The sequence below is a fragment of the Patagioenas fasciata genome, chromosome 4 (assembly GCF_037038585.1).
Source record: "Patagioenas fasciata isolate bPatFas1 chromosome 4, bPatFas1.hap1, whole genome shotgun sequence".
NCBI lineage: Eukaryota > Metazoa > Chordata > Aves > Columbiformes > Columbidae > Patagioenas > Patagioenas fasciata.
Window position 1 is genome coordinate 4,013,480 of NC_092523.1, and position 24,374 is coordinate 4,037,853.

General features: G+C 47.4%; 2 protein-coding genes across 3 annotated transcripts in view; both read left to right on the plus strand.

Annotated features, from left to right (window-relative positions):
* The window catches only part of SMOX (spermine oxidase), a 60,095-nt gene extending 52,913 nt beyond the window's left edge, over positions 1-7,182 (plus strand). For both annotated transcript variants that reach the window (XM_065837939.2, XM_071808446.1), the window contains exons 6-7: positions 5,070-5,230; positions 6,714-7,182. In XM_065837939.2, coding sequence (XP_065694011.1) covers positions 5,070-5,230; positions 6,714-6,851 — 299 coding nt within the window. In that variant the 3' untranslated portion in view covers positions 6,852-7,182. The remainder of the gene's footprint in view (positions 1-5,069; positions 5,231-6,713) is intronic.
* Positions 1-24,374, plus strand: part of MAVS (mitochondrial antiviral signaling protein) — a 670,207-nt gene that overhangs the window by 197,100 nt on the left and 448,733 nt on the right. The gene's annotated exons all lie outside the window — the stretch shown is intronic.

A 24,374-nucleotide genomic window follows, 5' to 3' on the forward strand; every position in this document is an offset into this window, starting at 1 on the left:
AATGCATTAGCCAAGTGGATTCCCATCTTCAGCTGCGTTTTCCCAGTCTGTTGCTCATGGAAGCCTTTGCATTGGCTTCAGAGGGTCTTAGGCCAGTCCTATGTTAAATCTGTTCTTTTAGACTCGGTGTTATTTCACACTGAGAATTTCTCTCTGATGGAGATGATCTGTCTCTGACCCTAAATTTCACATGCAGGTTGGTGTTGTGGATTATCTGACTTTGCTGTACAAAGTTCTGAGGATTGTTCTAACCTAAGAACCATTGACAACTGCTGCTGTTCGCATTGAATGGGATGCTTTGGGACAATTAGAAGTCTTGCTCTGCTTTCTTTGTTGGCTCAGCTCGGAGTGTTGGAAGCCAGAAGGCAGGAATTGCAGACCTGTTCCCTTCTGAAGGACTCACTGATGTGTCAAGCTGCAGCTGGAGATGCCTTGAGTTGTCTTCCCCATCCTCCAGCTATTTCTCTACAGGGGAATGGATCTCTTTTAGGTTCTGCGTCGTATCTACCAGCTCCTGTGGATGTCTGGGATGCTCCAGTATCTCCCTGGTGGCTGCAGACACTAAAGAGTGTGTAGTAGATACCCCACTCTCAGATAGACAACTAGATTTGGGTGTCTTCATTTAGATCTGTGCGTTGATTTCATGATAATCCTGTGTCTCACAGTCAGCCCCATAACCAATCAGTCTGCAGTAGCTGAATAAAAACAGGGTTGTTTGAGGCACATGGAGTTCACAGAATCACAGGATGGTTTGGTTTGGAAGGGACCTTCCCAGCTTCCCCAGTCTCCCCTGCCATGAGCAGGGACATCTTCACCAGCTCAGGTTGCTCAGAGCCCCGTCCAGCCTGGCCTGGGATGTCCCCAGGGATGACAAACATAGCTTCATAAATGGGAATCTGTGACATAAGGATAGATGCCCTCCTATTTCAGTGAAGGCGAAGGTCCTTTTTTAGCCTTTTTATCTCTTTTTGGACAGTAGATACTTAGAAGTTTCCACATCTGTATTGTTACTTTTATGTGTGGTCAAAGACACATGTTTACCCATCTAGGGGTAGGGTGGCAAGTAGTATTGATCCTGTGATGGGGGCTTCAACATGCTCGGATGTGCTGGAGAACCTTAAAGGAGCTCACAAGAGCTGGTGGCTCTGCACCACACAGCGTGGTGCTGGAGAAGGAGATTGGCTTTGGTTCTGGGAGCTGTACAGCTGTGTTTTCACAGAATCATTTTGGTTGGAAGAGACCCTCAAGATCATCAAATCCAACCATTCCTCCACCCTTGGCATTGCCCCATGTCCCTGAGAACCTCACCTCTGTGACTGTTCAACCCCTCCAGGGATGGTGACTCCAGCACTGCCCTGGGCAGCCTGTTCCAATGCCCCACAGCCCTTTGGGGAAGAATTCTTTCCTACTACCCACATGCCCAGGCTCCTTTGCCCCGCTCCATGCTGTCAGCTGGCTCGGGCATCTCTGTGTGAATCTCTGCCATCTGCCCGAGGTCACACGCTTCATGTCACTATGCTACAGTTTCCCTTGTGATGAAGTTGCTATGTGAAGAAGAATTCCCCGGTGGGAAGGTTGCTGTTCACCTGCTTGTGTATACAGCGCAAGGTCATCCATGGGAAACACTAGAGAGAGACAAAACCGGTGCTTTTACCAGTCTGAATAATTGCTCTATTAAATATCGATGGATTTATGCAATTGTTGATTGAGCTGATGACTCCACAAACCCTTTTGTTGACAAATTTCAGTCTTATCTGCAGGCTGGCAAGCCCTCATCTCATCCCTTGCAACACTGCATGTTCCTGATGTTAATCATCCTTTTATCAACACCTTACTTGATCCCTGTATTGAAAATCTTCTCCGTATCTTGACAGTAGACCAAGAGAACATGCACCAGCTACAGAAGAGGCACCACCACCCCACTGCAGAGACTCGTGTTGTTTGACAATTCATTTTGCGATTGTTTTTGTGTAACACGAAGCGGTGGATGACTGCTTTGGCCCTGTTGTCTAACAGCTTTCATGGTGTGTTCTCCTGGGCCTTCCCACAGCCCTTAAAAATAAAACACGATAACTTATTTCCTTGACGCATCTGAGAGCTCCTTGTTCTCAGCCTCCCTTGGGCTTTTCACTTCCATCCCAGGCATTCCTGCTTTGAAGATTCTTGCAGAAGCTTTTTTTAGAGGCTTTGTTATGCTAAATCATTACTCCTGAAACAACACTGAGGCGTAGGCTGTATTTTGTTTGCAGGGTATATTAGTTTTCTAGTCCGTGCTATATTTTGATCTGGGAGTTAGTTGTTAGAAAGTGTGATCTGGCAAACCATCCAGGGCCCTTTGCTCTCTTTCGGCCTCGTATTTCATAGTTCTGGTTGACACACGATAGTCCTAAAAGTGGTAGCTGAACCAGGGGTGTAACCTGCTCCTGGTTTTGAGGAATTAAAAGCACGACTAAATAACTGTTTAGTAGAACTAAATAAAGTCATACCTAACTAGTCTTTACAGTTGGATGTCTCCCTCTCTAAGCTTTGATGAAGAAAGTGGGAATTTGGATCATCTTCATAGCAGCCTAAGCGTGCTCAAGTGCTTCAGGGTCTGAAACAGGTACAGAAGCTGTGCAAGATGCAAACATGTCTAAATTACTCTTCCTTCTTGTGCTGATGGTCTCTTAGAAACATAGAATTATTTAGGAAGACCTTAAAGGTCATCATATAGAACCGTAAACCTCACATGGCTCAGTTCACCACTAAACCATGTCCCTAAGCACCACATCTACACATCTTCTAAACCCCTCCAGGGATGGTGACTCCACCACTGCCCTGGGCAGCCTGTTCCAGTGCTTGGTAACCTTCTCAGTGAAGACTTAGACTCAACCCAGATAGCTGAACGTTGCCTGGATATGTGAGGTTTCCTCAAGGGTGCGTTTTGACTTTGCTGCAGAGACAATTTATCTTCATTGCAATTTTCCATGTCCCATCTCCCCGTTCCTCTCTTGGCCAGATATGACCACAGGAGGAAAACAAAATCGCGGTCAATGACACTGAGGTGGTCTCAAACCAGCCTAGCGAGAGGGTCTCCAAAGAATGACCGTCCCTATTTCAGTTCTCCCTGAGGCTCTTGTGCCACCAGCTGCCTTGGCCACAGTCCTGGATCCCGTGTGCTCCTGTACTCTTGGGGATGGGGACAGTGGCTGATGATGGCCCCGTTGGTTCACTCAAGTGCCCCCCACCTCTAGGTCCTACATTCTCTTAGCAGTGGAAATCCTCCAGCAATCTAAAAATCCTACTTCTGGCCTCAAAATCCTTCTTTCCATGCCATGTGCATCACAAAAAATGGGTCCATTGGATTTTAGGTTTGTTTTGGGGGCAACTGGTCAACAGTTGGACCAAGTAATACAGGTTTTGAGAACTTTTGACAGGTTTTCCTATGCCCCCACTTAATTAGGGTTTGCCTTCTGACATCCTTGACTTCAGTAAAGCCTTTGACACAGTCCCTCACAGCATCCTCACAGCTAAATTGAGGAGGTGTGGTCTCGACAATAGAGTAGTGAGGTGGGTTGCAAACTGGCTTAAAGAGAGAAGCCAGAGAGTGGTGGTCAATGGTGCGGAGTCCAGTTGGAGGCCAGTATCTAGTGGAGTGCCTCAGGGGTCAGTACTGGGGCCAATATTATTCAATATATTCATTAATGATTTAGACGAGGGAATTGAGTGTACTATCAGCAAGTTTGCTGATGACACTAAGCTGGGAGGAGTGGCTGACACGCCAGAAGGCTGTGCCGCCATCCAGCGGGACCTGGACAGGCTGGAGAGTTGGGCGGGGGATAACCTGATGGAATTTAACAAGGGAAAGTGTAGAGTCCTGCATCTGGGCAGGAACAATCCCAAGTTCCAGTATAGGTTGGGGCATGACCTATTAGAGAGCAGTGTAGGGGAAAGGGACCTGGGGGTCCTGGTGGACAACAGGATGACCATGAGCCAGCACTGGGCCCTTGTGGCCAGGAAGGCTAATGGCATCCTTGGGTGTATTACAAGGGGGGTGGTCAGTAGATCGAGAGAGGTCCTCCTTCCCCTCTACTCCGCCCTGGTGAGACCCCATCTGGAATATTGTGTCCAGTTCTGGGCCCCTCAGTTCAAGAAGGACAGGGAACTGCTGGAGAGGGTCCAGCGTAGGGCAACAAAGATGATTAAGGGAGTGGAGCATCTCCCTTATGAAGAAAGGCTGAGGGAGCTGGGGCTCTTTAGTTTGGAGAAGAGGAGACTGAGGGGTGACCTTATTAATGTTTATAAATATATAAAGGGTGAGTGCCACGAGGATGGAGTCAGGCTCTTCTCAGTGGCAAACAATGATAGGACAAGGGGCAATGGGATCAAGCTGGAACACAAGAGGTTCCACTTAAATTTGAGAAAGAACTTCTCCTCAGTGAGGGTAACAGAGCACTGGAACAGGCTACCCAGGGAGGTTGTGGAGTCTCCTTCCCTGGAGACATTCAAACCCGCCTGGACACATTCCTGTGCGACCTCACCTAGGCGTTCCTGCTCCAGCAGGGGGATTGGACTAGATGATCTTTTGAGGTCCCTTCCAATCCCAAACATACTGTGATACTGTGATACTGTGATCCTTACCCACACCTCTCTCACATGACTACCTAAACATCCAATTTAGACTGAGCACCCAATTAAATACCTAAAATTATGTGAGATCAGTCATATGCTTGATCACCACCAGGCTCCCTGGGGCAAATGAGGCCAGGAGATGCTCTGTATTTTCAACCAGAGGGTGACCAGGGTTCCCTGAGGCTCCTCAGTCTTTAAGGAACATAAACATTTTAATGATCTTTCCCAAAATGGAAGACTGCAGCTGAGATTAAAAGGAATGCTATTTCTTTATATAGATACTTAGTGATAAAAAATAGATCTGGTTTAGGGCCTCTTCCCTGTAGCCTGTGGGCTCTGCTAGGATGTATTTTCAATAAATCAGGTTGAATTCATGCCAACCCACACCTTGGACAGGCATTGCCGTGTCTTCTCTTGGACACTGCCAGATGTTTTGTCTTCTTCTTCTTTCCACCCAGGGAATCCAAACATTCCGAAACCTTGCCGGATCCTGCGGTCCTCCTGGGGCAGCAATCCCCATTTCCGTGGATCCTACTCGTACACCCAAGTCGGGTCTAGTGGGGCTGATGTAGAGAAACTTGCTAAACCACTGCCTTATGCTGAAAGCTCCAAAACTGCGGTAAGTACGGCCCAAATCGGTTCTATGGCAAGAAAACTAATATGATGCTGGGCAGGGTTTTTTGGGGGGAAGGTTGAAAGAGACAATCTCTTGTTGGACCTCCAGTAGTGTGTTTTCCACATTTTTATTCTTTCCCCATGCGGACAAATAATATATCCGGGATTTCACCTCGTCCATGTGTCGGAGGTGCGTATTAGGAAATCTTTCTGTGTTGGCATTCAGTGTCTAACTATTGATGTAAGAGATAAGATACCGTGTCTCACCCTGTGGGTTTTGGATCATAGAATCATTTTGGAAAAGACATTTAAGATTGTCAGGTCCAACCGTTAATTTAACACTGCCAAGTCCACCACTAACGCGTGTCCCTGAGAACCTCATGTCCGTCTGTCCAGCCCTCCAGGGATGGTGACTCCAGCACTGCCCTGGGCAGCCTGTTCCAATGCCCCACAGCCCTTTGGGGAAGAAATTGTTCCCAGATCCAACCTCAACCTCCCCTGGTGCAACTTGAGGCCGTTTCCTCTGCTCCTGGTGCTTGTTCCTGGGGAGCAGAGCCCGACTCCCCTGGCTCCAAGCTCCTTTCAGGCAGTTCAGAGATCAGAAGGTCTCCCCTCAGCTCCTGTTCTCCAGCTGAACCCCCCAGGTCCCTCAGCCGCTCCCATCACACTTGTGCTCCAGCCCCTCACCAGCTCCGTTCCCTTCTCTCAACTCGCTCCAGCACCTCAATGCCTTTCTTGGGGTGAGGGGCCCAAAACTGACCCCAGGATTTGAGGTTTGGCCTCCCCAGTGCCCAGAACAGGGGGTCAGTCACAGATAAGACATTTTTCCTTCTGAAATTGCTGTCTAGAAAACAAATCCTTAATGTGCAAAAGGCTGAAGTATAATATGAGGGAACAAAAAGAGGAATTGGTGGAACCGTGGTGCTCAGTGATTTCTCTAGATTTGTTTGAGGTTATCAGAGCTGGTGTCTGGCTCTGCGATGGTGACTCAGCCCTGCAAACAGCTCTGTGAAGTCACAGCAATGAGGATGAGCTTGACATTTGCTGGTTGAGATAGAACAAGGGGTGATGGTTTTAAAGTAAAGGAGGGAGATTCAGGCTGGATATGAGGGAGAAATTGTTGTCCTTGAGGGTGGTGAGAGCCTGGCCCAGGTTGGGCAGAGAGGTGGTGGATGAAGCATCCCTGGAGACATCCCAGGCCAGGCTGGACGGGGCTCTGAGCAACCTGAGCTGGTGAAGATGTCCCTGCTCATGGCAGGGGTGGCACTGGGGGAGCTGGGAAGGTCCCTTCAACCCAAACTGTTCTGTGATTCTGTGACGGTGACAACCGTGTGCTTGCCTGTTCCCATGCTGCACCACGTTTGGATTTTGAGAACCAGAGCTCTCAAACATCTGTGTCACCTCATGGGATGCGGGAGAGCACAGACAGTTTTATCTGCTTTCTGGTAAGTGCTGCTGAATTGTTCTGCTCTTCTCCTCCTCCCCAGCCCATGCAGGTGATGTTTTCAGGGGAGGCCACTCACAGGAAATATTATTCCACGACCCACGGTGCTGTGCTTTCCGGGCAGAGAGAGGCCGCTCACCTCATTGAGATGTACCAGGACCTCCTGCAGTGCCGGAACTGAAAAGCCCCATGTTTGTGAACACCACCAACTCCCAAATCCTTGTGCAGGTGTGTGGAGGGGTTCTTTTCTTTTCTTAACTTCAGTTCGCAGTAGAGCAGCCTTTATCTTTTTTCTATTAAAAAAAAAAAAGAGCCCTAACTGTTTAAAAAGTTAGTCACGAATAGCTTCATTTCCACGTGCTGTATTGTTAACAGGGAAGGGTGCTCCTTTTGTCTGGTAAACTGTTTCTCTGTCATTTTAATTCTAACTTCACTTTTGGTGCCTATCAGTTTTTTTGTCTTTCTGCATTGTAAGTGCCTTCTATACTGAAATAAATGTTGTAATAAAAAGACTTGGGTGCTTTGGTACTTCCTGAACACTTCACTCGTTGTCTTGTGACTTTTTTATTCATTGTTATAAAAATAAGGTTTTTCTGCCTTCCTGCAGAAGTAGGAGGATCTTGGGATAGATCTGGATACTCAATGTACCAGTTGATTTTACCTGTTTGTTCAAAGAATTACAGCTTGGAGGCAGAGTCTGGCCCAGATGAGCACAGAAATCACACTGTATCCGTACATATTTCACTCCATTTGTCACCTTTCTTTCAGCTTGTGCGGGTCTTTGTGCTTCGGGAAATCTGCCTATAATTTCCCAGGGGAATTGTATCTTCCCTCTGGCTTCACTCGGCCAGCCCGTGGGGAGTTATTGAAGGAAATTAAACCAGGAGCATTTCTCCAGGAGCTGCCCAGGTATGGTGCAGCATGTATAGGGAACATCAAAGTTTAACCTATCACTTGTCCTTCAAAAGTTCTTGAACAACACTGTGGAAGGAGCTTTCATGCTTGTGCACCAGCCTAAAGTGCAAAGTAAAGCCCCCAATCTACCTTGGTAATGCAGATAGAGCTTGAGTTTACAGCTGTAACTGGGGCAGCTGGTCCCAGTGGAAAAAACATGCAGACTTATGTAGGAATGTAAGCAACAAGAATGATGGGAAGCAGCATTTTTTAGCTACTCTGTGATGAAACTCCGTCTTTGGTGGGACATCAGTATCCAAAACAAGTGAGGATTTCATCCCCTGACCCCGAAAAAAAGGTGCAAAAGTCTGGATGACAGACGGATGTTGAAAAGTTTCCTCAGGGAGACCAAGGCCATTCCCTCCAACTTGGCTCAATCATATTACATCTGGATTAAAAAGGTATTTTCTGTGGAGTCTATGTGTATTATAGTTCCTGACATGGGCTTCAATTAGAACTTGTTAAATGCAATTATCCGAGACTTATGCTTAGTCCAAATAAAAGTTGGGCAGCCCTGGGTCATCTCTGAAGAGCCGAGACTGTAGGATACAGCTTGGAAAACTGAATTTTCCCTGCGGGGATGCTGCGTCTTACACCAAAATGATGTTTCCTTTGTCTGAGAGGAGGTGGCACCTCAGAGCCTCTGATGCACCGTGAGTATCCCCATGTCCCTTCATGTTCAGATTTTGCCCAGTTGTATATAAATGTATTTGGTTTATCAGCAAGATTCTCTCTTACATTAAACCATTTCTGCAGTAAAGCAGAAGACTCTGTTTTAGGGACTGCCAGTCAGGGTTTGAAGGTGGATTGAATAGGTGTCCCTCCTTTTTCTGCAGTGGGAGTGTTTTTTTCCTTCACTTTTTGGGCAGAGAGGGCGATGCTCATGAACCAGGAGAAGACCAAACACCAGTGCCAAGGGTAAGGAAAGCTGAGAGTGACGCCTCTTGCAATGATGGGGCAGAACTGCTCAGAAATTCATTCCAATGCGCTTGAAAAAAAATAACGGATACAAATTAAAATGGTGAAAAAGGGGAAATTAACAAGAAAAAACTTTGGAAATCAACTTGGGGTGAATGGATAAAGATAATGCAACAAGCTTGTCCTGCTGTGCACCACACAAACCTTTGGGCAGGTGTCCGAGATTAAACTTTCCTTCTGGGTAGAAACAAACTGGTTCTCAGTGGAGCTGTGGGGTAATCGCCTATAGATATCCGTGTGGAAATCAGGAGTTCTGATAGCACACTGTCAGAAATACATCCCATAAAAGGTGTTTTAAACTGAAGGAGGGGACATCAAGGCTGGACATGAGGAAGAAATCCTTGGCCCTGAGGGTGGTGAGAGCCTGGCCCAGGTTGGGCAGAGAGGTGGTGGATGAACCATCCCTGGAGACATCCCAGGCCAGGCTGGACGGGGCTCTGAGCAACCTGAGCTGGTGAAGATGTCCCTGCTCATGGCAGGGGTGGCACTGGATGGGCTTTGGATGTCCCTTCCAACCCAAACTCTTCTGTGATTGTAAGTGAGGATCCATCTGTGTGCTGTGTTCAGGCTGCCCCTTCGTTTAGTGAGAGGATTCTCTGTTAACCCAAAGAGTCTTCCTGCTAAAAAACTTGTTTATTTTTAAAACAGATTCTAGTTTGTGTCACTGAAGCATATGTGTGTGTGTGTGTGTTTGTGTGTGTGTGTGTGCTTTGTTTCCTTTGGAGAATTACCTGCTTATGTAGGCAAGTATTTACTCGGACATATGTTTCTTGGATCAACCATAAGCCCAAGGACAGCAATGCCAACTTCCAGTGTGTCCTGACGAGCAGTTGGGTGCAAAGTCAGGAAACTTGAAGACTTCACAGATCATCGGGGTTTGTGATCCCTGGATCTGCGTGGGGTAGGATTCTCACTTGGATCCTCAGGGATATTTTCTTGCTGGGAGGCTTTGTAGCATGAGGGTCTGAAGCTCAGCTTTTTGCTTTTGGAGCCTACTTCAGACTGTCCTCGCTGCTGGGGTCAGTGTTTAGCCTGGGTAATGTTTGGCTTTTTTCTTCCCTGGGTTGACAGCTTCCGTGAGGACTTGTACACAGCGTACCCTTTTATTAATTAGTCCATTTCATACAATCATAGAACAGTTTGGGTTGAAGGGACCTTCCCAGCTCCCCCAGTGCCACCCCTGCCATGAGCAGGGACATCTTCACCAGCTCAGGTTGCTCAGAGCCCCGTCCAGCCTGGCCTGGGATGTCTCCAGGGATGGTTCATCCACCACCTCTCTGCCCAACCTGGGCCAGGCTCTCACACCCTTTTGCCAAATAGAGACCTATGTCAGTACTAACACATTCAGAATTGAATGTCCCAGGACCCCAGCTATTAGTAAAAGGTCTTCTCTCCATGGCTTCTTTCTCTGTGTGCCTTGGATCCTGGTGTTCACCCCACGAGAAAGAGATGTCACCTTGCTCTTACCACCCAGTTCCAGGACCTGCCTTTGCCTAGAGAGGTTGAGCGTTTCTCAGCAAAACCCGAAGTGTTCCTCCTGCTAGCGCAACATGCTGTGGTGTTGCAGTCCCTTGTGCAGCCCAAGACTGGACACAAACAGCTGGACATGTAAACAGGCACCTCCTGATGAAGAGAAGTGTGCAGGCAGAAGTTTGGGAACCCTCCAAGGCATGGGAAGGGATGGTCATGGGAAGGCATGGGAAGGGATGGTCATGCTGCAAGTTGGGGCACGATTCCCCTTTTTGCTGGGGTTTTGCTTTGCCTGTGAACTGCAAACCTATGCAAGGGCTGGTGGGTGGAGGAGGAGAGGTGAGGAGCAGCAATGACAGATGGACTGAATCACAGAATCACTTTGGTTGGAAAAGACCCTCAAGACCATTGAGTGCAACTGTTCCCCCACCCCTGGCACTGCCCCATGTACTGAGAACCTCATCTCCGTCTGTCCAACCCTCCAGGGATGGTGACTCCAGCACTGCCCTGGGCAGCCTGTTCCAATGCCCAACAGCCCTTTGGGGAAGAAATTGTTCCCCAGATCCAACCTCAGCCTCCCCTGGCGCAACTTGAGGCCGTTTCCCCTGCTCCTGGCGCTTGTTCCTGGGGAGCAGAGCCCGACCCCCCTGGCTCCAAGCTCCTTTCAGGCAGTTCAGAGATCAGAAGGTCTCCCCTCAGCTCCTGTTCTCCAGCTGAACCCCCCAGGTCCCTCAGCCGCTCCCATCACACTTGTGCTCCAGCCCCTCACCAGCTCCATTCCCTTCTCTCAACTTGCTTCTTGGTGGTGGTTCTCATGCTCCCTTCCTATGGGGGCTTCAAATTCACTTCTCTCCCATCAGAACAACCTTTCAGGACAATCCCACCTCACCCTTTCACTCCTCTGTGTCTGTCACCAGCAACTCAGCCTTTCACACAGGGCTCATGTTGCTCTCAGAGGCACTAAATTTAGCAATCGTATACTTAGAAGTGCTTAAAATTAGCAGCCTCCACAGCAGTGAAGGCCACCCTGAGCATGTGATAAGGAGAGGTGGCCCTGGCATCACCACGGAGCTCTGTGACCACCTGTGTGACCCCCCCAACCCTGCTCTCCCTTCTCCGAAACCTGCAGTGTCCTCGCTCCTGCTGTGTCCGCTGCGCACTCATCGGTGCCATGGAGGTTGGTAGAAAGCAGATACGGCTGATGTAAGGGTAAGAGGCACCCAACTACCCAGAAGTAATTAGAGCATCTCCTGACTGGCTGGGTTGGGAATTCGGTGGGTGGGGAAGACAGGGTGCTGGCACAGGCGGGTCTCCAAAGCTCCGTGTGTGATGGTGCCATGGGGACACCATGCACGTCTGACTCTGGCTGCCTCATTCCTGGCTGATTCGTGAACTCAGTGGCAAGAAATGCTTTGAAAATTGGGTGATTTGAGCAGCTGGGAGTGCTGAAAGCTTCTCTGGCACCAAAAGTGTGGTGGTATTGCAGGCCAGGTCCAGCTTTTAGCTTCGCATCCCTCCTTATGGACCTGTGGTGAGTAGAGAACCCCTTCAGTGTCACCCTGTGGTTAAACCTGAACTGGTGGCACTAGGTGGACACTGCATGACCCAGAAACAGAGGGGACCATCCAGACTGCACGGCATCAGGCTGAGAGAGTTGGGGTGTTCAGCCTGGAGAAAAGAAGCTCTGGAGAGACCTTAGTGTGGCCTTTCTGGACTTAAAAGGGGCCAACGAGAAAGATGGGGACAGAATTTTCAGCAGGATCTGTTGTGATAGGACAAGGGGTGATGGTTTTAAACTAAAGGAGGGAGATTGAGGCTGGACAGGAGGAAGAAATTGTTGTCCCTGAGGGTGGTGAGAGCCTGGCCCAGGTTGGGCAGAGAGGTGGTGGATGAAGCATCCCTGGAGACATCCCAGGCCAGGCTGGACGGGGCTCTGAGCAACCTGAGCTGGTGAAGATGTCCCTGCTCATGGCAGGGGTGGCACTGGGGGGAGCTGGGAAGGTTCCTTTCCACCCAAACTATTCTATGATTCTGTGTTTAGTGCTCCAAGCACGATTTTCTGGCACAGGTCTGTGGATATTTGCAGCATTTACCTCTTTCCCCCTTGCCCTGTGGGAACAGTCCAGGACCTGCACTGGTTTCTAATCTGTACTAGTGGGCACAAGCCAGGCTCTACCAGGGGATGCTCATTATGCACCGGTGCAAAGGATGGGGTTTGGTGCCCAGGAAATTTCCCTGGAGCTGATTTATTTGCCATAGCGAACACGGAAAAGTGGAAAAGAAGACTGTGATCCTCTGAGAGACAGCAAGGACAGGGGGAATTAGGCGAGGGGACAGGAGGGAACAGCAGCAGTTTGCGCTGTACCTCTGTGTCTGCCCCTGTAATGTCATGGCCTGGACTTGTGCATATTCCTCTGATTTTACTGCTGCTCAGAGCTCCCTGCAGCCTCCGTCTCCTCGTTCTCAGCCCAAACATCCCCTCTTACCTGGCTTTTTCTTGTGTGGAGCTGCAAAGCTGGGAAACAAAAAAGAAGAAAAATACACGTCAGTGCTGTTGGGTGAAGCCAAGAGGCTCCAAGTGTCCAAACCAGGCTTAGAGTCACCTCGGAGTTATGAGTGTCTGAAAGATGAACAAACTCAGCAAAACAAAAGTGCTTGCAACGAGTGGATGCTGAACTGTGCATGGTTAAGTGATGGGAAATGTGGATCCTGGCTCTGCACTTGGTGGGGTTGGATATTTTGTCCTCCTGTGGTCATCTTTGGGGTGAGACCGCTGAATTCTTCATGTAACAGGGTCTGGGGAACCTTGTGCAAAAGCAACACAAACCCGGGAATGGTGATTTTGTGCTGCCATCTTGTGGCATAAAACATCTTGTCTAGAAATATTGTGTGCTCTAAGAAATCTGCACACACACACACACACGTATGAGTGATGTAAAAGAGGTGGGAGCTCAGATCGGTGCGTGCAGACACGGTCCAGGGAGCTGGTGGTTTATTGGTGGGTTTTATTTCTAGTCAATGGGGTTGTAGAGCTCAGTAACCTGAGATGTCCTGGGCTGTTTGGGGTCTTACTGTGGCTTTTCTGTACTTAAAATGGGACTATAAGAAAGATGGGGACAGACTTTTGAGCAGGGCCTGTTGTGATAGGACAAGGGGTGACGGTTTTAAACTAAAGGAGGGAGATTCAGGCTGGACATGAGGAAGAAATTGTTGACACTGAGGGTGGTGAGAGCCTGGCCCAGGTTGGGCAGAGAGGTGGTGGCTGAACCATCCCTGGAGACATCCCAGGCCAGGCTGGACGGGGCTCTGAGCAACCTGAGCTGGTGAAGATGTCCCTGCTCATGGCAGGGGTGGCACTGGGGGAGCTGGGAAGGTCCCTTCAACCCAAACTGTTCTGTGATTCTGTGATTTCCTAACCCCCGTTACCCTGGTGGCTTCATGACAGGGTGGTTTACTTTGTGTATCTCTAAGATAAGATAGTGTGAGAGCAGCAATAAAATGAGCAATTATGTTCAGAGGAGAAGTGACAGCGTCAGTTTTCTCATGGGCAATGTGGCCCTGACCAGTGTGTCTGCCAGAGGGTAATTTGCAAGATGTTTGGCAAATGAGCATCACCTAATGGAAAGGCAACAGCACAGACAGTGATTCAGGGACTGGAGAAGTCAATTTATAATAGGAAACATTTTTAAAAAGTAAATTAGCAGCGCAAAATATGTGGTGTTTGGCTGGGCAGTGGGCGAGGGCTGAGCTGGTGGGATGCCAGGAACATGGGAGCGTTTGGCGGAGGCTCAGTGGAGGATTTGTGGCCATCACGGGTGGCATGGTTGGGTGCAGGGGGTGACAGCAGAGCAAGGACAGAGGGCACAAAACCATCCTGCCCATGGGAACGTGGGTGTGCAGATATCGGCAGTGGTGCTGTGCTGAGACTCACCACCTGAGGGCCTTGAATCTCCAGGAAACTTTGGTCCAGGGACATCAGTGCAAAACCTTCCCTGTCCTGATTCACTTATTTTAAAATTAAGGTGGAAACTGTAAATTTATCTGCTTACAGGTAAGCAAGATTCGAAGGCCAAACTGGTGCTTTCTCCCTGACCTGGCGATGTTCAGACCATCTTGATAACACTTGAAATGGTTTGTGCTCATGAATATGCCCAGAAATTATTGCTTATTCCTGGTCATACTGGGGTTTCCTGGAAGAATTGATTGAATTTTTACCCACTTTTGTCACGGCAGCTATTCATCTGTTGTGTGATATGAAGAGAAGAGACTTCCACAAGCCAGGACAATTATAGAATCATAGAATCGTTTGGGCTGAAGTGACCTTCCCAGCTCCCCCAGTGCCACCCCTGCCATGAGCAGGGACATCTTCACCAGCTCAGGTTGCTCAGAGCCCCGTCCAGCCTGGCCTGGGATGTCTCCAGGGATGGTTCATCCACCACCTCTCTGCCCAACCTGGGCCAGGCTCTCACCGCCCTCAGGGACAACAATTTCTTCCTCATGTCCAGCCTGAATCTCCCTCCTTTAGTTTAAAACCATCACACCTTGTCCTATCGCTACAGGCCCTGCTGAAAAGTCTGTCCCCATCTTTCTTATTGGCCCCTTTTAAGTCTGGAAAGGCCACACTAAGGTCTCCCTGGAGCTTCTCTTCTCCAGCTGAACACCCCAACTCTCTCAGCCTGTCCTCCCAGCAGAGCTGTTCCAGCCCTGGGATCAGCCCTCTGATCTGTCTCCTGTCCAGGCCCACGCCTCTTCCCTGTCTGATCTGGACCTGCCTGCTCCTTGCTAAGCTGAGCCTATATGAACCTTTCAGCAGTCACAGAGGGACATCTCCTAATTGAGTCAGTGACCTTGTGGTGCCCTGCTTGTGTTTCCGGACACTGCAAAGCTCAAGGGGAATGCAGCAGCTGACCCTCACATCTGTCATGTAGGATCGTACAAGGGGTATTTTGGCCTCACAGCAGAGATATGGCTGCAGTGGATCTTGATTCACTTTGCAGTCAGGAAAAGGACCTTGAGCAAGGACCTTGTTTTGGACAGACCTCCTTCTTTATTGCTGGTTTCCATCCGTTTGTTGGGTGCCACCACTCATGACTGAGCAGGAGAATCCACTTCATCCCGGGATCTCTAGTCCTGGGTCACCTTCTGCTCTCAGTGGAGTTTCTGCTGAGGGCCCGTGGTCCAGGAGTTTGTTTCTTTGCTTGGCAGTGAACTTCTATTGATGCATTCCCAAGATGGTCTATGGACCCTTGGGTTGTTCTGCAAGCAGAGACAGAGTCTGAACTGGACCTGTTGGTTTAAGGATGGACCCAGGCCCCTGTTCTGAGGATGCCCATTTTGGGGTGGCCACCCCAGAGGCTGATTTTGGCCTGTCAGAGCAGTTACCTGGTGCACACCTCATTCCCTGGCACCATCTCTCCTGAGGACCCTCCAGTATATAGAGGGAAGGAGCTGTAGCCTACAGGAGTGGTACTGAGGTCGTCTTTTAGAAATGTCCCATCGCCTGCCTACATGTGACACGCGGCCGTCATTGTCACAAGCTGGACACATGCTCATGCATGTTGGTTCCTGCATATGGGGCTGGGCATAGTGCTGGTCCATCACACATCGGGTCTCTGTTGGATCGTGATACCTTCCTTCTTTGATCAGGATTAGGGAAAACCTGCTGGGAAGGTTCAGCTCTGTTGTATTTTGAAAAGAAACCTACCGCTGCACCCTTTTTAATCTCATTTTATCTGAAAAATGCAACAGCTCCTCTGCTGAGCCTGTGTTTGTCCATCATCTTTGTTATGGGAGGACTTTGGGACTCATCTGCACACAAACAGGAACATTTGGTGCACAATGACCCCACGTCCCAAGCAGAGCATCCCTTTTGGATCATAACAATTTCCCCCCACCCAGCATCAAACTAAGGTTCGATCCTCTAATTTCTGCTGCCCTTTCAATTAAAACACCAATTTAATTCCCATGTAGCAGCTTTCTGATGGGACTGCTGGGAAGGGCTGGATGATTTTCCACAGCCATTTCTGAGAGCACAGAAACCTTTCTGCTATGACTTTTAAACAGTAAAAAAAACTTACCTATCCTCAAAGAATAAGAATATCAAGCTGCCTGCTGACACAATCGGCTCTAAATGGGCCAGGCTTTCAGCACAATCAGGATGGAGGAACGACAGCTTTTTACTGTAATGCCTTTTCAGACAAGGATTAATTTTAGGCAGAACCGTCTACTGCCTGAATCAGGTCTGGAGACGATGCAGTTGATGTATTGCATGTGTCCTTAGCAAGGGACAGCTCTTCTGGCAAAGCCCACTTCTGTCCTGCACATCGTAGGACCACATTTTCAGATGGAAAAGCTGTATTTGAAATATTGCATAAAGCCGCACTTCATTAAAAGAAGTGCTAAGGTATCTCCGTTGTCAGATAACTTGTCCCCTCAGAAAATCTCCACACAAATGAGAAGCAGCAGGGTAGGGAAAGAGCCAGAATAGATAGCAACAGGTCAGAGGTGGGTGAAAAGGGTGAATTCGGATAAAATGCCCTTTAAATTATCAGGAACTGTATGTGGTTGTCATTGCAGCTGAGTCATGGTTTTATCTGCTTGAAGTGCAAACGCTCGGTAAATATATGTGTGTATTAAAAATGTATATATTTTAAAATATATTTCTATATTTTAATATTTATATATTTATGTATAAAATTGCAACGATCCTCAGTCCCAGAGCTGTACTAAGTGGAGACCGCTCATACCGTGGACTTCATAAAGTATCTGCATGACCCTGAACTCATCAGACGAACTCCGAACTTGTTTTCCAGTAGGATCCCCTCCCAAAAGCAACTCCAGCCCTGCACCCTCCACCCTCCTCCCTGTTCCTTCAGCCTCTGCACAGTGTCATGTCCTTGCTATGCAGTAGCATCACTGCGGCCACGCCTGTTGCTCCAAGACAAATATTTCCACTGGGAAGTGCAAAAATGGGAGAGAAGGAGCTTTGATGAGCCAAGCGAGGCTCATCACCACTCACCCCTGTTCTTTGGACAGCTGAAACACATTCTTCTTGACCTAAGTTAATCCTGGGTTGGGGTAGGTTTCTTTTGCTGGAGGACTTGGGTCAGGATGGATGTGGCCAATCCATTGACCAGTCCTTCCAAGGGACACAGAAACAAGCCCCTTAGTGGGTAAGGAGAAAGAGAGCTAATAAAAATCTAGTTGAAGATGTCCCTGTTCATGGCAGGGGGTTGGACCGGATGACCTTTGAAGGTCTCTTCCAACCCAAACTATTCTATGATTCTGTGATTCTAACAAGATAGTAGAGAGGGAAAGGGGAAAGGATGTGAGTTTGGAATAGAGATCTCCAAGAGACAGGTGGTTGGAAGGCAGTGCCACACATGCTAGTTCATAGAATATCCTGAGTAGGAAGGGGCCCACAAGGTTCATTGAGTCCAACTGCTGTTGCTGCAAAGGACAATCCCACAGTTCACACCAGGTGTCTGAGGACATTGTCCAGTCTCTTCTTGAACACTTTGTGTGCTGGAAGTAGGGGAGGTATCAAACTAGCAGGGACTGTGATTCCTCTGTCCCTCCCTGGGCTTCAGTAGAGAGGGAGGAGACTGAGAAGGAAGATGACTCAAAATGGTGCCCACAGTCCTGTTTTGATCTCCTTTTGAGGCATTATTAGCCGAAGCATCACCCTGTACTAATATTTCAGCATGATTTCCAGAGATAAGCTGGCTCACACTTGGGTTTCTCTGCTTGATAGACCTTTTATCAGAGAGAAACCCAACCGTGAACCTCAAATGTCTCACAGATTGTCTCAGGAAGCCTTTCCCGTGGGTCCAGATTGTAATTTTAAAGCAATTTAAATAGTACTTGATAGATTTACTAAGGAAAAGAAGCAAGGACTGGGCTGTAGGGAAGGTTACATTTGTGTTTGAAAAGCCTTCAAGTGAGATTGGGGGAATCACAAGTCATCCCTCCTTAGATGTGTCCTGGGGAAATATGTTTGAAATGATATTTAAAAGCAGGATAATGATAACTTGTAAAGAGAGAGCATGGACCCAGCAGCTTGAGGAGAAGAAAAGTCTCACAGAGGGATTGCAACTCAATGACAATGTCATGGAAATGGTGGATGAAGTAGGCTTTGTAGACACGATGCATTTGAGTACCCAGAAGGTCTTTAACAAGATCAGGATAAAGACCCTGCTGAGGGAGCTCATGGGTCAAAGGGTAAGTGGGAAACTACTGTTGTGGGTCTGCAGGTGTCCTAGGAGAAAACAAAGAGGAGGATTAGATGGTCAATTATGGCAGAAGGTCACAGCTCGGTGCTTAGTCCCAGGCGTGCCGTGCTGCTTAATGTGATACATGGCTTGGAAATAGAGGCAGATGAAGCCACTGATGACACAGAACTAATTCAGGTAGTCAAAAGCAGGGAGGAACTTCAGAGACATCTAAACAAGCTAAGGTAATTAGCATCACTGTAGCAGAGGAAATTAAGCACCAATAAAATGCAAAGTAATACAGAAGAGAGGATAAATGAAGCAAATCCTGAGCTGGACAGGATTTTCAGGTAACCTGTGCCTGGTTGAGAGTCACACCTTTGTGTCAGGACAGACAGTTCAATACAAACCTCTTTTCACTCTATAATTGCAGTCAAGAAAGCAAACAAAACAGTATGTTTTATGAATACAGAGGTGCTGACTAATACTGGTGGGGCTTTCACATAAAAATCAATGCGTTTCCTCAAAAAAATAGTGGCAAAGTCACTCAGATGGTGGAATCTGGGATCCAGGAGCATTGTCACTGGTCCCTGTGTCCCTGGGACAGACTAGAAAACATTTGCGTTATTTGCAACACAAGTAAGGAGGTTATTTTGCAAAACCGTATGAAATAATACATTGAATACATGAAATAATTGGATGTCACGGGATGCAGAAAACCACAGGTGTGCTGGGACTTGCTGTCCTGCAGATCCAAAATGAAAACAACTCCTGGCCAGTTATCTGGCCAGTTGTCCTTCCAGAGAAGGCTCATGAGCATCAACAAGGACCATCAATACAACACCTCACTGGGACATGGCAGGACTTGCTCCCACTATCAAAAAGTATTAAAAAAAGTATTTTTTTTAATTATCACATCGTTTCCTCTCAGCACCTGTCATCTAAAAATGGCCATTGATGGTGGCAACCCCTCCGGAGAGCCTTGTCTCTCTGGTACAGACTGTTTGCTTCTGAGAGCTGCAAAGCCATTGAAGTGACAAGACTGGTGAAGGGACTTGAACACAAGCCCTATGGGGAGAGGCTGAGGGAGCTGGGCTTGTTCAGTCTGGAGAAGAGGAGGCTTAGAGGTGAGCTCAGCACTCTCTAGAACGACCTGAAGGGCAGTTCTAGCCAGGGGGGATTGGGCTCTTCTCCCAGGCAGTCAGCAATAGGACAAGGGGGCATGGGCTTCAACTCTGCCAGGGGAAATTGAGGCTGGAGATGAGAAAGCAATTCTGTGCAGAGAGAGTGGTCAGCATTGGAATGGCTGCCCAGGGAGGTGCTGGACTCACCGGCCCTGGAGGTTTTTAAACTGAGCTTGGCCATGGCACTTAGTACCATGATCTGGTCAATGGACTGGAGTTGGACCGGGGATTGGACTGGATGATCTCTGAGGGCTTTTCCAACCCAGTCCATTCTGTGATTCTGTGATTCTGTGATTCTGTGATTCTGTGATTCTGTGATTCTGTGATTCTGTGATTCTGTGAAGTGCTGCTGCTCTGACCAAATGCAATTTTCAGATGCTTGATCATAAGCACTGGCCGTTTTCCAGAAAGTCAAAACCTCTGGTAGCAACAGGCATATGAAAAAATTGACAGCTTCTCTTCATATTTTGAGTCATTCACGGAGGGGCAAAGCCACACATTGCTGGCTCTTTTTCTGATGTGGGCAGTTACTGGTGGATCTGCTCTCAATTTTGGACCCTCATGTATGATTATTTAACTTTCTTCATTGATGAGTTTGACCAGGCAGTTGAACTTGATGATCATTGTGGGTCCTTTCACCTTGAGATACTCTATGATTCTGTGATTTTATGGTTCCATGTGGGTACAATCAAATATTGAAACCCCTCTCATGCTTGGCAGATAACCCACTGGGTGTCTCTGGTTTAATCTGGTGCACTTTTGTGTTGTCCATGTCACGTTAGGTCTTCAGCAGGTACCACGCCTGTTCAGTAGAGACACAAGACATCTTTCCACATTCTGACACTGCTTTATCCTCTGGCCTCATCCCATCTCTGTGCCAGGATGAGACCAGAGGAGCTCTGTCGCCTTCACTCTTGAGCTGGAGAAAAATGTAGTGTGGAAATGATGGGGACCAAGGACTGGGGATCACATCATCAAGATCGATGCCTATGTTATGAAAGTCCCTGATTAGGCAGGAGGGTTCACTGGCCTCACCAGTCCCAGTGTGATGACACCCACCAGGATGTCACATACCCCTCTTGTGATTTGATAGGGTGGTTGTCTCCATGCTTGCTCACCCTAGTTTTCCATGGGTTGTTGCTTGGGCTGTGGTGCAAGGGGACTCTAAATCTTGCAAAACTTAAAGAATTCCAGGTCATTAGTGTGGGTATGATGAAGGAATGGTGACTTGGAGCAAATGTCCTTGCTATGGTGGAGGTGAGGGTTAAATTGCCTGCTGGGGTGATGGGGCTGGGAATGGGAGGTTTTCTCAATCCTTGTATGAATGAAGTGTATTCTGATTGTGATCAAGATATTTAAAGATGGTAGAGAGGGATAGAAGAGATGCTGATGTGGTTCATAACACACTTGGCTAAAAGAGATTTGAGCCAGTCTCAATTGGGAGATGCAAATCAATAGGAGAGATCAACTGCAAGATCTGTGGAATTTAATAGGGGAATGCTTACAGGCATTTATTGAACTACAACTATTTTAGATTAGAGCAACAGCCTTTCAGGAATTGTAACAATTTTCTTCTTGCTAGCTCAGAGTCATTAGAGGGAGGATGGAGAGAAGGCGAAGGCCATGAGAAATGAAGTTGTGCACCTCAGTAGCCAGAGGCAATCAGTGTCACACCAGTCGCAGGTGACCAGGGATGAAGAAGATGGAGGTGAGGTACCCAAGTGAGCCAACCTCTGCCTTTGTACAGCTGAGCAGGTATCTCTGCTTCCTTTGCTTGAAAGCAACACTTCCCAAAGAGAAAAGAATGGGGAGAAGCTATGGAGAATGAAAAAGAGAGAGAAAAACAAATTTTTCTGACTAGCTGTGTACATAAACAGAAAATATGAAAGCGCTTCTATCACAAACTTAAATTACAATAAATAGACCATTTTACGTATTCACTGGGGAAGTCTGATGAAGACATATTAGCATAAAAGTGACTCAGTCTCTCTGCTTCTAGATTCTTCTGAGTGCATCCCATTTATTTTCCACTTTTAATGACAAATTTCACTTTCAGTCATAAGCAATTTTTTTTTCTAGCTGATGGTATCTACACACCTTTTGTTTCAGAATGAGTTGAGAACAATCCAAAAAGACTGGCATTTTTGGTTAACTTTCCCCATTATCTGGACAAACGCTACTTGTGCCCCAAAATGGCTCCCAGACACTGTTGAGCTTGGAAATACGAGTTCTGGGAGATGTTGGTTGTCACCTGTGTGGGGTGTCCTGGAGAAATGGGTCACAACCAGCTCCTGCTGTGCAGCGCTGACTCCTCTCCTCTCTCTGGTACCCACCTTGATGAGGCTCAGACAGTAAATATTGGGGTGTCAGGGTGGGAAGGTCTCTCCCTTAGAAGTACATTGCTTGACCTCGGTGCTATTTTTGTCGCCAACCCTTCTGATGACAGGACAGATGTAATGAAGAGCTACAACCAGTCAGAACAAAGCCGAGTGATGAAAACTTAGATCATTAATGATTTATGAGCAACGCCGGGGTGCAGGGTGTGCCGACCTTAAGAGGACATCTGAAATGAAACAACAGGGACTGTGTTTTCCCCTTGATATAAACAAAGCAAAACCAGCAGGGAAGAAAAACATTTATTATTACATTCATCATCATTATTATTATTATTATTATTATTATTATTATTATTATTATTATTATTATTATTATTAATGTTTTTAATATTCTGGACAGCAGCCAAGGTTTCTCAATGAAGTGTCTTTAAAAAAGCTGTGCCCAGCCAACTCCGTGGCTGTTTGAGGACCGTCCGTATGACTTTGCAGCCTGAAAGAAGCTGTTTCTTCTAAAACTATTCAGAGCCTCTAGCCATGTCCTTCTGTTGCTTCTCTCCAGAACAAAATGACCCCTCTAAAGCTCTGTGCTTTGCATGTCATGGAGAAAAAAGAATGGCGTTTCTCACTGGATCCTCAGAGGAATTCAGCCCAACACAAATGGTAGCCTACAAAATAATGTCTAAAGGGGTGAGCTGGAAGCCTTACACATCTGATCTGTTTTCCACAGGGCTGTAGGCATGAGGAATAAACAAGGCTGTAGGTCTCTGTTTCAGCCCCTTACTCAATATTGGGCCAACCACAAGGTTGCTCAGTCTTGTTCAGTCTAGTTTCAAGTATCTCCAAAGATGGAGGCTGCACAGCCTTTCTTGGATGCCTGGTCCAGGGCTGCACTGTACTCGGACGAAATACTTTTTTCTTTCTATCTAAGAGGAGTTTCCCTTGTTAAATGTTGAGGTCATCACCTCTGAGGGGAGCCTGGCTCTGTCTTCTGTGCAACCTCATTAGAGTAGATGCCCACCTAAACCACAGAGTCAAAGTGCCCTGAGTTGGAAGGGACCCACGAGGATCATCGAGTCCAACTCCTGTCCCTGCACAGGACACCCCACAGGTCACACCGTGTGTCTGAGGACGTTGTCCAGTCTGTTCTTGAACACTGTCAGGCTTGAGGCTGTGACACCTCCCTGGGGAGCCTGTTCCAGTGTCCAGCACCTCTGGGTGAAGAACCTTTTCCTAATGTCCAACCTAAACCTCCCCTGGCACATCTTCCTGCCATTCCCTTGGGTTCTGTCATTGGTCACTAAAGAGAAGAGTTCAGTGCCTTGTGAGGAAGACGTAACTGCGATGAGGTCCCTTAGTCACCTCTTCTCCAGGCTGAACAAACCAAGTGATTTCAACTGCTTCTCATACAGCTTCCCCTCCAAATCCTTCACCAGCTTCATAGCCTCCTCAGGACACTCTCTAGTATCTTAACTCTTCCAGCCATCAACCAGATGGCCACCTAAAGTCTTATTTTCTCTAGGCCGTATGAACCCAGCTCCCTTGACACCTCCTTGCGCATATGCTCCAAACCCCTGACCACTGCTGTGACCCTCTCTGGACTCACTTGTCCAGTACCCTTTGCATGGCAACCCATCCTTCCAGTGAACCAACAGCCATCCCCAAGCCTGTGAATCCCAGGGGCATCACCTAGAGATCTGCAGATGCGTCAGGAACAATGCTCTGATGTCTCTTCTTGATGGGGAAGCAGAATACTTGTTTAACTTTTCTTTTCCTTGATTAATTATTCATAGCCTATGCAAATGTCAATTTTTTTTCTTTTAACTTTTTCTTCCCTTTCTTTTCAACTAGTGCTGGTATTCTGGCTGCTCTGTTTGATCTAAAACTCTCAAGGCATCCAGCTCCTGTTTCAACCTCTCTCATAGTGAGCTGCAGGCAGGAAGCATTTTCCTCCTTTGTTCTGCATTCAGCTGAGAGATTCCAGTTTCATTTGAAGATATTTCCAACTCCTTTCTCAGTTATTTTTGTACCTGATCCCTCCGTTAGGTATTACATCTTGAAGAGACATAAGAGTTGGAATATTTTTAAGCTACGCTAGGTATTTCTAACCTACTGCAATTATGGATTTTATTTTTTCATGTTTAGCTAAATTATTAATGGGAATAAGCTAATTCTTGCGAAGCCTGAGCTCTATCTGTTCCCTTCCCATTTTTTCTGTACTGCTAACAGTATTTTTAGGTATACATTGACACAAGCACCATTTTCTTGTTTAAGATAAATGCATGGCCCTTTTGCTTTGCAGTTGCCTGCCACATTGGCTTTTGCTGTTGTATTTGGCATGTGGCACATGCTGTACACAGTATTGATACATTAGCAGCCTTTGCAAATTCCTCTGAAGCGATATCACCCGTTACTCTTCCTCTCCTCCTTCCCATATAGTCAATATTGCCTTTTATGAAGGTTTCATAGTGTTTACAGTCTTGTGTGTAATATTCAGCTTTCTATCCTGAAACACTTCCTAGCTCTCTCTAAGCTATCAGGGGACAGATCAAAAAGTGTTCTGGGTTAATAACTG